The 15,045-nt window shown below is 44.8% G+C and overlaps 1 protein-coding gene and 1 long non-coding RNA gene across 2 annotated transcripts; one reads left to right on the forward strand and one right to left on the reverse strand.

Moving 5' to 3' along the window:
• The first annotated feature begins 2,898 nt into the window (after positions 1–2,898).
• On the forward strand, positions 2,899–6,444 carry LOC127314154 (protein NRT1/ PTR FAMILY 3.1). Its single transcript, XM_051344620.2, has 3 exons — positions 2,899–3,118; positions 3,721–4,537; positions 5,175–6,444. The coding sequence occupies exons 1-3, from the start codon at positions 3,031–3,033 to the stop codon at positions 6,070–6,072; spliced, it is 1,803 nt and encodes a 600-aa protein (XP_051200580.1). The 5' UTR covers positions 2,899–3,030; the 3' UTR covers positions 6,073–6,444.
• A 2,948-nt stretch (positions 6,445–9,392) lies between these two features.
• Positions 9,393–13,337, reverse strand: LOC127314195 (uncharacterized). The gene is made up of 3 exons (XR_007859490.2): positions 13,053–13,337; positions 10,914–11,050; positions 9,393–10,102 (listed from the first exon to the last, which is right to left on the reverse strand). It is a non-coding gene; the product is annotated as an uncharacterized lncRNA (long non-coding RNA).
• Positions 13,338–15,045: the final 1,708 nt, after the last annotated feature.

Consider the following 15,045-nt stretch of genomic DNA (forward strand, 5'->3'; position numbering starts at 1 on the left):
GAGGGAACGAATCCAACAAGCAATGGATCGATGAACGATACGCCTCAAACCAAGAGCTAGACAATCCTTGATGAACACAAGAACCTTCGCAGCGGATATAATAGATAACGGCAGCGCCGTACCCCCGGAGGGATAATACACGTGATAACACGCTATAGGGAAACCCTAAACTTTTAGACTAAACTTATTCTGTCCTAAACCCTAGCCGTGCCATCTCCTTATATGAGAGGGAGAGCTGGCCGGCCGGCCCCCTTATTGGGCCTAACCTAGTTCGACTTGGACAGGATTGTATCATCCCTCCGGGGGTACGGCAATGCCGTTATCTATTATATCCGCTGCGAAGGTTCTTGTGTTCATCAAGGATTGTCTAGCTCTTGGTTTGTGGCGTATCGTTCATCGATCCGTTGCTTGCTGGATTCGTTCCCTCTTCTCCAGGCTGTGTTCATCGCGTTGTTGGGAGGATTCTCTACACCAGGTTCTCGCTGTGAAAGATCGGGCATCAACTAAGGAGGATCCAGTGGGTCGCTCCCACATCATAATGCATGCATGTATCTTCTGCACGTCTAATCATAGAGGGAAGACAACCTTCTTCGCTTCGTACGTACTGGCGGGCAATTCGTTACCCCTTGGAAGTTGCTTCTTAATTATTTTCAGCAACTTTTCAAACCCCGAGTCAGTCACACCGTTCTCTGCCTTCCATTGCAACAATTCCAGTGTGCTACCTAGCTTTTACTGGCCATCTTCACAAGTTGGGTACAACAATTTTTTGTGATCCTCTAACATCTTGTTGAAGTTCAACCTTTCCTTTTCAGTTTCACAGTCTCTCCTTGCATCAGCAATGGCCCGATCAAGATCATCGACAAGCTCCGTTGATGCCTCTTGATCTTATGCTTCATTGTTTTCATTATCTTCTGATGGAAAATAATCCCCCTTTGCAGTATCACCGTATTCAGCGAACATGGGATAGTTGTCATCATCCTCTTCTTCTTCATTGTCTTCCATCATAACCCCTCTGTCTCCGTGCTTGGTCCAACAATGGTAGTGGGGCATGAAACCGAACCGCAACAGGTGGGTTTGAATGGTCCTCGAGGAAGAGTAATTTATGGTATTCTAACAGTTAACACATGGACAATATATGAAACCACCATGTTTTTTTTTCCTCAGCAACATCGATAAAAAATTTCAGGGCCGAAGTGAACTCGTGAAGGCGTCAGTCAAGGTACATCCATTGCTGATCCGTCTGCATGATATAATTAAGCTTATAAAAAACCATTACAGAACATCATGATTAGTGAAGCGATGTATATATATACACATGTATTTTATCAATGACGGATAAAAGGATAACGTTGTTAACCTCGATGGAGAAGGAAAAAAGACAGGAGCAAGTTTTAAGTGTGGCTTGTTTTGTGTGAACTCAAGTGGCAAAAGCTTTTAGGCATTTCGCCGAGCATCTCTTGTGCATAAGAAAAGATTAAAGCAACATACACCTCTCTTGTGCTAAGAATTGGAAAATGCTAAGTGTGGCTCACACTTGGGCATGGCAGGGGTATATATATATAGATGGGCCTTTAGTCCTGGTTGGTAAGGAAAACCGGGACTAAAGGACACACCTTTGGTCCCGGTTGGTAATACCAACTGGGACTAAAAGGGCTCGGAGCCTGACACGGCCTGACACGCTCTGCTGCAATCCCTTAGTCCTGGTTTGTTAAAGGCCCCCAACGTACCGGGACTAGAGGGTGGCGCCGCCCCACGCAGGTAGAACCGGGACCAATGCCCCCCACTGGTCCCGGTTCGTTTTTTAACTGGGGCTAAAGCTCCCGGGACCTTTGGACGAAAGCCCTGTTTTCTACTAGTGATTTTTTTCTTGATTCTCTCCTAATACTTTTTTCCGGTTTGATCATTCCCGGTCACCGTATCTGGTGACACACTCTCTTATGCCCTGACCAACCCAATGTTTTCGGTTTGTAATTTGCACATCCTTTTGATCTTCTATTTGCTTGAGAAGCGTCGAGCACATCCTCATCCACCTCCTTGGCCTCTTGGGCATCATAGTCTTGATCGAATGCGTCTAGTGGCGTACTATGAATGTCAACTTTGTTTTGCTTCTACATGTTGACATACGAAGTAGGAATCGAATGCAAATTCATACTAGACAATAGAAGATCAAACAAAGTAAGCATTCACATATAATTTGACAAAATAATGCGGATAGTTAGGTTAATTCATCCCTGTCCAGCACTACAGTAAACACATGCGGGGCCCTACCGTCGTTTCCGATCGAGCTAGGGAGGGGTCTTGGACACGGGAGCCGCGAAATATGTTGGTGGAGAATGCGTGGGACCATGGTATGCGGCTTCCTTGTCTTCTTCAGCCCGCTACCGATAGATTTTGGCCCCCAAAGGAGGGGGTGGGGGCGGGCAACGCGTTGAAGAAGGACGGAGCAACATCGAAGAGATCAATGATGCCAATTCATGGGGACAAAAAAGGGCTGCAGTGTCCCTCCCGCCACCTAGCCACCCTTACCGAGTATGGGCGATTTTGGGAGGCCATTTTAAGGTTTCCCACCAACATATTTATGGTATCTAATCGATCTTGTTTGCGCTTCAAAACGTAAAAGAACGGTTATTTTGTTGTTTTCCTCCTTTCCCCTGGATATACGGATGCGATCATAGGAACGGCACAAAAAGGAAAGAACCCCATATAGATAATGCTTCACTACGACCAGCCCACTATCACGTATAATTTCCTAGCCATCCATCCATTTTCCCCTCCAATCCGATAAAACCCCAAATCGTAGGTCTGAACCAACAGTCTACAGTGACTGGTGGTCGGCCTCCACCAGCTGCTACTCTCTCAGCCAACGCTGCAGACACGGCGCGTCTATATAAACTGGCTCTATCCTTCCATCACATGTAGCAGCATGTGAAGGCCACAGTCCCATCTGGCCTGCTCTCCCCGCTAACGATCTAGAGCTTCAAGCAGCGCCTGCGTTAATCGTCTTGGGCTTTGAGCTCTCGATCTCCGGCCATGGCGACCACAACGGTGGACAGGGAGAGGGGTGGAGACCGCACGAAGAGGAAGCAGGGTGGCTTCCGGACCATGCCGTTCATACTAGGTGAGCATCGTGCAGCGCTGCAGCTTGCTTGCATGAGCATTTTTCAATAATCTAGGGAAAGCAGAGCCAACATTGTAGAGTTCATGCATCCTCGCACCAAGATGGTTGGTTGTACCTTGTCCAGTTCTCCATTAATTTGGTCGGCAACTGAGCTCACCTCTGACCAAAGCTGTGTTCTCGCGTCCAGCCAGCGAAGATTAATAGCTACTGGTTGCTCTGCATTTTATACGTTTTGTTTGACTAAGACGTACTTCTCGCTGTCTTCGGAAATCTGAATCAATTGCCTCGCGGTTGCCCAGTAACTTTGTTTCTCTCTAATTTATTGCTATTAAAGGGAGCATCTTGCAGTATTTTTCTCACATACATAACCCTACGGACATTTTATTACTCTAAGGACAGAACAAAACTGAATGAAGATACTCCCTCCAGTTCAGAATAATTGCCTAAAAATAGATGTATCTAGTTATGTTTTAGTGTGTAGATATATTCATTTGTAAGCAATAATTTTGAACCGGAGAGTATTCGATTAGTACTATAACGCAAATGTTTACTGGAGACTCAGGTGTTCTCATCGCTTGTATTGTCTGTTGACCTTGCTGCAGTGAACGAGGTCTGCGACAGGTTCGCCACGGCGGGCTTCGGCGCGAACCTCATCACGTACCTGACGCAGGAGCTGCACCTGCCGCTGGTGGAGGCCTCCAACACGCTCACCAACTTCGGCGGCACCTCCAGCCTCACGCCCATCCTCGGCGCGCTCGCCGCCGACTCCTTCGCCGGCCGCTTCTGGACCATCATCGCCGGCTCCGTCTTCTTCCAGCTCGGCATGCTCGGCCTCGTCGTCTCTGCGCTCGTCCCTTCACTCCGGCCCGGCCCCTGCTCCCCTCCCGCCACACCGTGCCGCCGCGCCAACGGGCTGCAGCTCGCCGTGCTCTACCTCTCTCTGCTCTGCACCTCCCTCGGCTCCGGCGGGATCCGGCCGTGCGTCGTGGCGTTCGGCGCCGACCAGTTCGACAGCCAGCCGAAGGAGGAGCAGCACGGTGATGAAGCGGGCGGCGCGGAGGCGGTGGCGGGGCAGAAGCGGCAGTACTTCAACCTCTACTTCTTCACCATGGGGTTCGCCGTGCTGCTGGCGCTGACGGTGGTGGTGTACATCCAGGAGAACGTGGGGTGGGGGTGGGGCTTCGGGATCCCGGCCATCGCCATGTTCGTCTCCATCCTCGTCTTCGTGCTCGGCTACCCGCTCTACGTCCGGCTCAAGCCCGGCGGCAGCCCCTTCACGCGGGTGGCGCAGGTCGTCGCCGCCGCCTACAAGAAGCGGGCCGCCCCGCTGCCGGAGGACCCCGGCATGCTGTACCAGGACAAGGAGCTGGACGCGGTCATCTCCACCAACGGCAGGCTCCTGCACACCAACCAGCTCACGTAAGTGACAAATTAATTTGTCCTCACATGCATTTCCCTCTCGCAAATTAAGCCGCGTAGCACATGACGTGACGTAGCTCGGAGCCGGCGTCCACGAATGGTGTTAGGCGCGTCGGCTACGTGCTTTTGGTGGCGTTTACATTATCAGTGCACAAAGGAAGAAATCCAAATCGAAAGCAGATATATATATATATATATATATATATATATATATATATATATATATATATATATATATATATATATATATATATATATATATATATATATGTATGTATATATATATATATATATATATATATGTATATATATATATACGTACGTGTGCGTCTTAATTTCTTACATATTACTCACTCCGTGCATCAATGTAAAACGTTTTAGATATTTTTAAAATAAACTAGATACAAACTAAAGTGAGTGAATCTACACATAAAAATAGACTAAATACAAACTAAAAAAGCTGATGTGAGTAATTAATGATGAGAGTTTATAATGGTACCAGAAAATTAATGTCAAATACTCAATTTTACAGCAAGATCCTATAAATCAATAAACATAATGATACTATGATACAAATATTATATGCAAGATAGTAGTATTATATGATGATATATGTTCCGTACATGTGTGGTTTCAGTTTCTTCGACCGGGCGGCGATCGTGACGCCGGCAGACACAGCGGGCTCCGGCAAGCTAGACATGTGGCGTCTGTCGACGGTACACCGCGTGGAGGAGCTCAAGTCACTCATCCGCATGCTGCCCATCTGGTCGGCTGGTATCCTGCTCGTCACCGCCGGCTCGCACAACAACAGCTTCGCCATCATGCAGGCGCGCACCATGGACCGCCACATGACCCAGCATTTCCAGATCCCCCCGGCAACCATGTCCATTTTCAGCACCGTCGCGATGCTCGTCACCCTGGTTCTCTACGACCGGGCCTTCGTGCCAATCGCGCGCCGCTTCACGGGCCTTCCGTCCGGGATCAACTATTTCCAGCGCATGGCCGTCGGCCTCGCCATCTCCATCCTCGGTGTCGCCTCGGCGGCGCTCGTTGAGGCCAAACGCCGGGGCTCCGCTGCCGATCACGGGCTACTGGACACACCGGCAACCATGGTGCCGATGAGCGTGTTCTGGCTGGTGCCGCAGTACGCCATCCACGGCGTGGCGGATGGGTTCTCCTCGGTTGCGCACATGGAGTTCTTGTACGACCAGGCGCCGGAGAGCATGCGCAGCACCGCCGCCGCGCTCTTCTGGCTTTCCGCCTCCCTCGGCAGCTACATGGGCACCGTGCTCGTCACGGCGGTGCAAAGCGCCACGCGGAGAAGTGGCGACTGGCTCCAGGACAATATCAACAGGGGCAGGCTGGACGCCTACTACTGGCTCGTCACCTGCCTCATGCTGCTCAACCTTGGCTACTACCTCATATGCTTCCGTTTCTACACCATGAAGCCATTAGAGATGGCGGTGGACGATGACCACGAGAAGGAGCTCGAGCTTTCCTCTGTCCACAAAAATGGCGGCGGTGGCGCTGTATAAGATCGAGCCTAGACGGTGGAGCGTATAGTATAATACTAGTAATTACATCGAATGTGTTGAGTGGCTAGTTAATCAACTGCACATGCGTGCACAACTGTTGCAACATCGAAATGTTCTTGGCGCTAGCTAGCATAGTAAGCATCCCGGCCGGCCGTGACAAGGGCCAATATTGTGAAGGTCATGTTGCAAGGTCATGCCGCGGAAAAAGGAAGATCGTGCAGCAAAAAAGCAGCCCTGATAGATAATCTATCCTTGCCATGCCTGCATCATCTTTGCTCTTTTGCAGCATGTTTCGATTTGCTCTTTTGTTCGCTTTAATAATTGGAGAATTGGAGTGATCTATCACAACCAGTTGAAAGGACGACTAGAAAATGTTTACGATTCCTGAAAAGAGTCCGCTGTTTCGCGATAACTTAAATTTCTTTTCAGAGACCATTTGGTGACAGATCTCTTTTTTATGGTAGGAGATTTGAATCTGCATGGACCCCTGGTGCTGGTGTTCTTGTTCAGGTCGCATGTAATTTGCACGGACGTGCGTGCGTCAGGTTGAACTGCTAACAGCTAAACAAACGCAGAATCCAATGATCGGATTACATGGATATGCTAATTAAGAGCATTATACTGTGGATAGGTTTCTTCACGGGACCTCATTACATCTTATTATTCACCGACTATAATTGTAAGTCCTATAAACCACTAAGAAGTGTACTGTCCGTACTTTTTTGCGAAAATTTCACCGATCTACAAATAGACTAAAAAGTAATAAACATTACAAATAGATATTTGAACGGGAGTGGTGTTTTGGCTCATGGGAACATATGCTTCCTTCATTTTGCAATGCATCTTAGACATATTTTAAAATGTCAAAAAAATTAAAACTAAAAATTCACACGTACATCTTCACATGCTACGTGCCAACAAATTCATTTCACGAAAAATCAACTTGTCATGTGACGTGTGTAAAAAACACAAAATTCGATATTAAAAATAAGGCTTTTGACAAGACAAATTTTCTCTTTTTTACATAACCACAAAAAATATAGACTTTTCCACGAAACTTGACGAATACACGTATATTATGGAGATGTACATGTAGAATGTCTTGTTAAAAAAATTCGACACTTCAAAATATGTTTTTGATGTAGAGGGAGATATGCACTCGGGAGCCGAATTAAATTTCCGTATTTGAACTACCTAGCGACGACTGCAAACACTAGCACGAGCCGAAGGCGCGCCACCATCATCGCCCCTCCATCACCGAAGCTAGGCAACACTAACTACTAAGAAGTGTACTATCCAATACTTCACCTTTTAGGAACTTTTTTTGAAATGGTGTTGATAAATATATGAAGTACAATCGGTCTCTGCAATTTCCAGTATGAAGGCTGGTGCAGAGGAGTACATAGCACCACTAGAAGAAGTTCTATGGCTATATGCAGCCATCATATGCGCCGGGACGTTGGCTGATCTGAGCAGTGACCACCTGTTGACGGTCACACTCTAGAAATAATTGGGATATTAAGAGTAGATGCAATCTAAATGCTTTCCACTGTAGCCACAACTTCAGCTTCTTCTGCCAATTGGCACCGCAATATCGGACCCCAAGATGATGTAATGGTTTTGCCAGCATGGTTCCTGACAATCACGCCCCAATGGCCATGATCAGCACCATGCGTGAAGGTAGCTTTAGTGTTGTTTAACTCATGAGTGTGGAAAATTCAGGAGTGTAAGTGTTCTTCCCTTTTCCTTTGCGGTCATATTAATTCCAACCATTCTTGATCAGTAGTGGTGTTTAGGTAATTAGAGATGAAGCTAACTGAGTTATTAGTTGAAGCATCGCCTTTTTACGAAGATGTTGTCATTTCGTAGATACAAAGCTCTCCACCAAAGAAAGAGAAGCATGGGTCTCATCTTGCTGGGTCGATTGTCCCAAATGCTTAGCCCCCCATTCGTCCCATGTTTTCCTCAGCTCATATTCACCTCGCAGCTGCCACACTCACGCATAGCCCGACGAAGACTAGAAACTTTCTTACAGAACATGACTACATGTATTCACATTCCGGTTGCATACCGCACATGGTGCATGTTGGAAGATAATTCTTGATTCTTTTGATTCCGTTCTTTTGGACACCGAGAGTATTAGAGGCCAGCTTCCAAGCAAAGACTCTGATTTTGGGAGGCACATTAGCCTTCCAACTGAGTCCCAAATTTTCCTTTCACCCTCTGGTTATTGCCTCGAGCCATGGCTCTATGGGTTTGATCTCAGATGCAAAGCCAAGTTATAAGCACTTTTAACTGAGAACTGGCCTTGTTTTATTAGCTGCCAAGCAATATGGTCAACACCAATCTATGCTTGGAATTCTGATGTTTAGGATTTCGTCAGTGTCCTATTTGTGGAAAATGGATCTGGTTAGTGGCCCTTTCCAGACTCTTGAGTTAGGAATTAAGGATCAATCAGGTTTTGAACCCATCTCAACTTGGAACCAGTTGGGTTACCTAAGATTTTGTGATTACCTCTCGCTGACAACTATCCTTCCATATACAAACTCTTTTGTCATTGAAAATCCCCCGCACAAGGCCTCGTTTAGGAGTTTGATCCCTTGGCAACTAGGGGAAGCATTTTTTACGAACACTGTATAGGTAAGGACAACATTGGGGTAGTATTTGGCTTTCAGTAATCGTGCAGACACCACCGAAAAAAAGCTTACAAGTAACAGTGTGTTTTCCGCACTTCTGGCGGTAGAGGCCGACGTCACGAGTATACATCCAGTGGTAATCTTTACCACTGACAGGCATTTTATACAATCAGGGTACGATTCAGCGCTGATGACAAAATGAGCTTTTGACCATCTCTACTAGTTGCTTCATCTATCGAACGGGGCACATCCACGACTTCTGGCGGTAGAGCCCGACGTCACGAGTATACATCCAGTGGTAATCTTTACCAGTGACAGGCATTTGATACAATCAGGTACGATTCAGCGCTGATGACAAAATGAGTTTTTGACCATCTCTACTAGTTGCTTCATCTGTCGAACGGGGCACATCCGCGACTGATAGCTACATGATCCAGCATCTATACTCCATGTTTAAATTTCATACTAGCAATGGATGGGCACGGCGGCACGCCGTGCCAACTGTGTAATACGATTTTGGAAACACATTTAAATTGACGGAAACAATCTGTTTTTTGTTGTTCAGACATTGTACTTTAAGATAGTTAGTAACAAAATCTCATGGTGCACCTGCTGAAATAATGTGTATACAGAGTTGATCTTGGGGATCAAGTAAATAAGTGGGTATTAGAAAGGCAAAGAAACTCAGTTTGGTAATAATTACCGGTACTTCATATTGATCATCAATTGATAGGTACATAGGACAATATAGAAGAACTATTATATATATAGAACTTAAGGGCTAGGCTAGTATAGATTTTTGTACCGATGGACAAAAGGTTATTTAATTTCATGCTAATCTCTAGGTATCTCGGTCTTGGACATTCTTGCATCCATTGTATCAGAGGATGGCTACTTTCTAGATCCACGGTGTAGATGAAGGTGTCGCTTTCTATAATGTCGTTGGCTTCCACGAAATAATCCCACCCGTGCTCTATGAAAAATTGAAGATGCAGTTCCTCCACTCCACCAGACGAACTTTTCAACCGTGTTCCCAAGCACAATTTTCTGAGGGAAATTCCCAATGCTGTGCTTACATAATGATTTGGGGATCTTGAGTGGGTCGAGAGGGCTACCCATTACCCTATGCATGAAGCGACGGTTGAAGATACCCCTGGCATAAGTCCAACCTTGGGACGCCTTCCGTGCTTTGCTAGTCTCTGTCCTTCAGAGTCCTGCCCGGCCTTGTTTTTGTTGTGTCCTCTGTTTGGCTAAGATGTTGGCGCCGGCTTGCTTGTGTTCTTCGATGAATGAAATCCTGGTGGAAGGCTGTCCGAGCTCTACCTTCTCGCTTTCTTCTGAGGGGATGGAGTTGCCAGAGACTTTTTCTCGGTCGTGATATCCTTACCATGTGTCTGCAAGTATGTAACTAGGTTATGTAAACCAGATGATAGTGCTATATCGCTGAGTATCAATAACAAAAAATTGGAATACCAAGTCTTTACCTAGAGCTTACTATGCATGGAAATATGAGCCGTAATAATTATGAGGGGATCCTTTTGTATTGAGTTTTGACCTAGCCGGGTTAGATGTGCATACTACATAGAATGTATTATGAAACCGGGTTACCTTAACTAAGACACATTATCTGTTTTTCTTTTAATGTCTGACTGCTGGTTTTTTGTCCTCTAGTGCTTTCTATAGCTATGTAGAACTGGAGACATTCACTGAAGAGAAAAGGAGGTCTCTGTTTGCTAAGAGGCATGGAAAAGGGGCAGATTTGAGAAGTTGATGAGATAATTGATGTTTGTGATTCTTTGAAGGAAGATAATAAAAAAGACTTGATCTAACTGCCAATGAAGTAAAAACCGGGTGATAATAATAGCATGTTGGATATTAAAGGTCTAGTTAAAATCTCGAATATGGGTAGTGATAAAAGTTAGTAGACCATCCAGTCATTTTTTATGCTTTTAAATGATATACCACAATGCCATTTCCTAATACAATGGCTTATGTCTGATAAATCATGTTGTGTGAACTTGATTAATTCGGTGAGATGCCTCTTGCATATTTTTATTTTGGAAGATTTTTCTTGATCTTTAGTAACTATCTCAATCTAGTACAGATGTCAACTAACCACAAAATTCTCATGTGAAAATATTGTACCATAAATCTACCAAAGTTTGGATGCAATCTGCCGATCAATTATGACCATCGAGTACTCACGCATGTCCTATCATTCCCATGCCCCCGGACGCACAAAGCAGGCCATCCTTCTTGGTTATCCTGATCGGGACAATGCTCTTCTGTCATCCCCCATTCTGATGTGCATGACATCGATGCCTCGATGGTGTCTCCGATCTCTGCATTGTTTGCAAACAATAATGAGAAATAGGACACTACATATCTGAGTCAGAAAAAAAGAAAGTATTGTTCTTGGCACAGTGATGGCACATATCGACTTGTTACAGAGAGCTTAGAGATTGCAACTTCCAGCAATAATGTGGTAGACATCAAGACATTGTTAAATTGAACTTGCTCTTCAATGCTGATGAGCCAGTTAAATAGCAAAAGGAACAATGTTCACAAAAATCAGAAAGTTATCTCCCCTTTTTAATCGGAGGAGGCAACTTCGGCAGAAGCAACCTAAAAGAAAGCAACAACAGATAGGCAACTAAATAAGGAAATAATACCGACAAGACCAGGTCGGCAGTGACTGAGAGGAAACGCTTCAGAGAGCCTGGGACCAAACATTATGGCCATCGATATGTATATCAGGTGGAAAATCCACCTCAACAGAGGACCAAGCCAGCAAAGGAGCAAGTCCATGCACATGAGACGGTAAATATCAACTCGTGCATAGATTGGACCATTCTTTAATTGTTCTCTAAATTAATTTATGTGTCTGCAGGCTACCAAACACGTCCCATGTGTTCCATGTGGGTCCATATGCGTGGGTGCTCCATTCCAGCCTTAGAATTCAGAGACAACCCAGCCAGCCTATCTTCTCATGTAAGGGAGAGCTTAAAGGTTATTTGAATGGGAATCATTCAAAGAAAAAATTGCCACACGGCTGACATAGTTCCACTGGATGGTTGATGGTTCAGAAAGTTGTAGCAATTAACACAACGACATCCAATGTACAACACTTACTTGCCTCAAGCTAGATTCTATGTCAATACTGAAGGTGTATTTGTTCACTATAATCATACAGACAAAACATCAAAAAAGATCACTTAGATATGTTAGTAAATGAGGGACGCACAATTTAGTCAGCAGATCCAGTTTAGAGATACAAATGTATCATTGCGACACACATAATTATTTTGCTGGCCACAACATGCTTTACCAAGCATGACAACTATATTTCGAACAGTGGCCTGATCAGAAGGAAGGAGAATAGAAGAATTCATTCGACGACACCAAAATGCTCCATAAACCAGCTAAATTGTACAATATGGTAGTAACGTTGCTTAATTCTCACACGCAGCAGAAATGCGAAAATACTGTAAAAAAACTTAGCCATCCGACTCTTTTGCCTTTAAATAAATATTTAATGTATTTTCATTAAGAACTCGCCTATAATTCTGTTCATGGATCTTTGGTTTTTAATATAAATCTTGGATCAAATCTTCAAGGATACCTAACAGATTTTAACAAATTATCATGCTCCATTCATATAAACCTGCAATAGAGGCAAAAGTGCCATATTTTTTTTAGAAACATGGAATTGCTACACTTGGAAGAAACACTTTACATTATTCCAGTAAGAATCACTTCAAAAGGTTTATTTCAAGATTTGTTTCTTAAACAATATAAGCCGTCAATCAAAGTCTTGAACCATACATGATACTTCTTGTTGCAAAAACCATTATAACCTGAAAGGCAATGCTTGCTCCATCATTAACTGATTCACCCGCTGGTTCAAGTGGCCAATGTAGTGCAAAAGAACATATTCATCGATGACATAGCTTGTAAGCTTTACCATAAAAAAGACAAATATCCAGCAAAAAAATGATTTGTATATTACTTGCTTCCAAATAGCTGAAAGTAAATAGTCATATTGCTCAAAAGATTTTCAAATAAGCATATATTTTGATGCATCTATAGGAGATGAGTAAATATTCTTAAAATATATTTCTACATCTGTACACTATGATTTTCCTCCAATAACTTGTAGACCAATTTGTAGAAACTAATCACAAGTACGTGCTGAACATCTCAACATTCCAGCTTACGTGGTCCTATACATAATCATCATCTGAGAATGTACCTAGAGGATATGAAACATAATAAAAAAAAAGACATAAGGAATGCACAACAGTAGAGGGCATGGGAAAGAGAATAAGAACATGGGGAACTCACATACACGACTGAGGTGGATCCATCAGTAGTTGTGACTCCCGTTGATTTGTTTGTAGCATAACCGTCAGTGTCAGCCCAGATCTGCCAGTCCTTCTCTCCTTCTGACCGAGACGGCAAGATCTCGCTGCAGCCCAGGATTTTCGGTGGTCAAAAGCGGCCGTGACTGGCCTATGCTCCTCCTGAGAATCCAGGAGAGTAAGGAAGTGGAGGAGAGGGATTCCTAGAGGGCAGCAAGCCGCTGCAGCACCCTGAACCTAGCGGAGACTCCCGTCCCCCCCTCCCACCCACATGTGGTGTGGCAAGCCCCATCCTGTCGAGCGGCCGCCACCGACAGTCAAGATCTTGGGCCACATCACTACTGTAACAAAGCAACAAACCAGTTGCGCCTACGTTGGCCGCCCAGAAAGTCAATGAACTTTGCTTTATGCTTCGCCGCCCACCCCTTTCTTCTCGCCGGAGCCGGAGAGCCCCCATATCATTTTTTCGATCCACATCTTGGGACAGAAAAGGAAGAACTGGGGAGAGGCATCCCACTTGCACGGTGCTGAAGGGGAGGGGGCGTATTGCTCGCTCCATTTACTCGCCGGTAAAGCAGCTAGCGGTCCTGCAACGAATCCTCCAGCAGCAGAGATAGCAGAACGACCAGAGTAGGGCGGGCGCGCCAATCCCCTCACCATTGGAGGCAGATGGAAGCAAAAAAGGAACGGGGCACCCGGTGGCAGAAGGTGAAGAAGAAAGAAAAGAGGAGCGGAAGGGAAAAAAAGAAAAAAAGGAAAGGTAAGGGCATGCGTAATGGTTGATAAGATTATCTTATCTTAACCCTGCCAAGTAATCTAGATATAACAATCAAACATGATGTACAATGGTTTGTTTTTTAATCTTATATTTAATAACGAGATATTCTAAATTTGTGGTGAGAGAGATTAAGCTAAGAGGTGATATCTTAGCTAAGAGAAGACAAAGTCTTTTTTTTATCTTTCTCTTTCATCCACCTTAGCATTTATCCTACGTGGCACTGCTAAGATATCACTACTGTACATGCCCTAAGCAGGACACCGGCTAGACAAGCGGTAAAGCGGCGGCCGCACCCAGCGATGTCTCCCAGGTGGGGCCCATGTAGCCTCAGCAGCACAGTAACCAAGAAACAGTACACGCACCCGAGGAGAAACATGAAAGGAAGAACCGAGAGGACAGAAAATACTAACAAACAGCAACGTGTCCCCCAAAATACACACAGAGGCTCAATGTAGCAACGAATAACACGTGGCAGCACGTGAAACAGGGTAAAAATAAATACCAAAAAACTGTGAAAAAACATTAATGTTGACGTTTAGTATAGTAATAATTTGTCAAGAAATTGATAAAATATCTCTCTATCTTTGCCACTAATGACTAATTACCACTGCGATGTGGAAATCTTCTCTTTAATTGTCTTTTAGAAATATAAAATTTTATGGCGAAATCTGGGCAAATTAATGAAGAATCACTAGTTGACAATACTTCAAAGTCAAAGGCCTCGCGAAGAAGACCTCCAGAGAGTTTAACGAGCAGTGATACGGGCAGAGCCCGCCCGTATGGCCTCCCGTATCGGGTGCCACCACCTCGGCCAAGTCAACCCTAGCAACTACCGTGAAGGGACCCCTATATAATTCGACCCCCAGACGCCACAAAATAGGAAGTGAGGAGATTCGCATTCGCCGACACCACATCACATCTGAGGAGATCCATCGCCGAGCCACCGCCATCACCATCTCCACATCCATTTCTCCACCTTCATAGTCATAGTCCATCTACTTATAATCTCGAACTCCGTGATTGGAGATATTGTTGGACTATTTGATATTCATATTGAATCCATCTTTGCAATTTTTATGATCTTTGATCTCGTTATGAGTGAGTAGTCCTCAAAGGCTGCGAGCTGGGGTGAAGCCTCACATCGTTTATTTGCATTTTATAACATGGGAATATTGTGTTGAGTTCGAATAGAATTTTG

Source organism: Lolium perenne, chromosome 1 (assembly GCF_019359855.2).
Source record: "Lolium perenne isolate Kyuss_39 chromosome 1, Kyuss_2.0, whole genome shotgun sequence".
Lineage (NCBI taxonomy): Eukaryota > Viridiplantae > Streptophyta > Magnoliopsida > Poales > Poaceae > Lolium > Lolium perenne.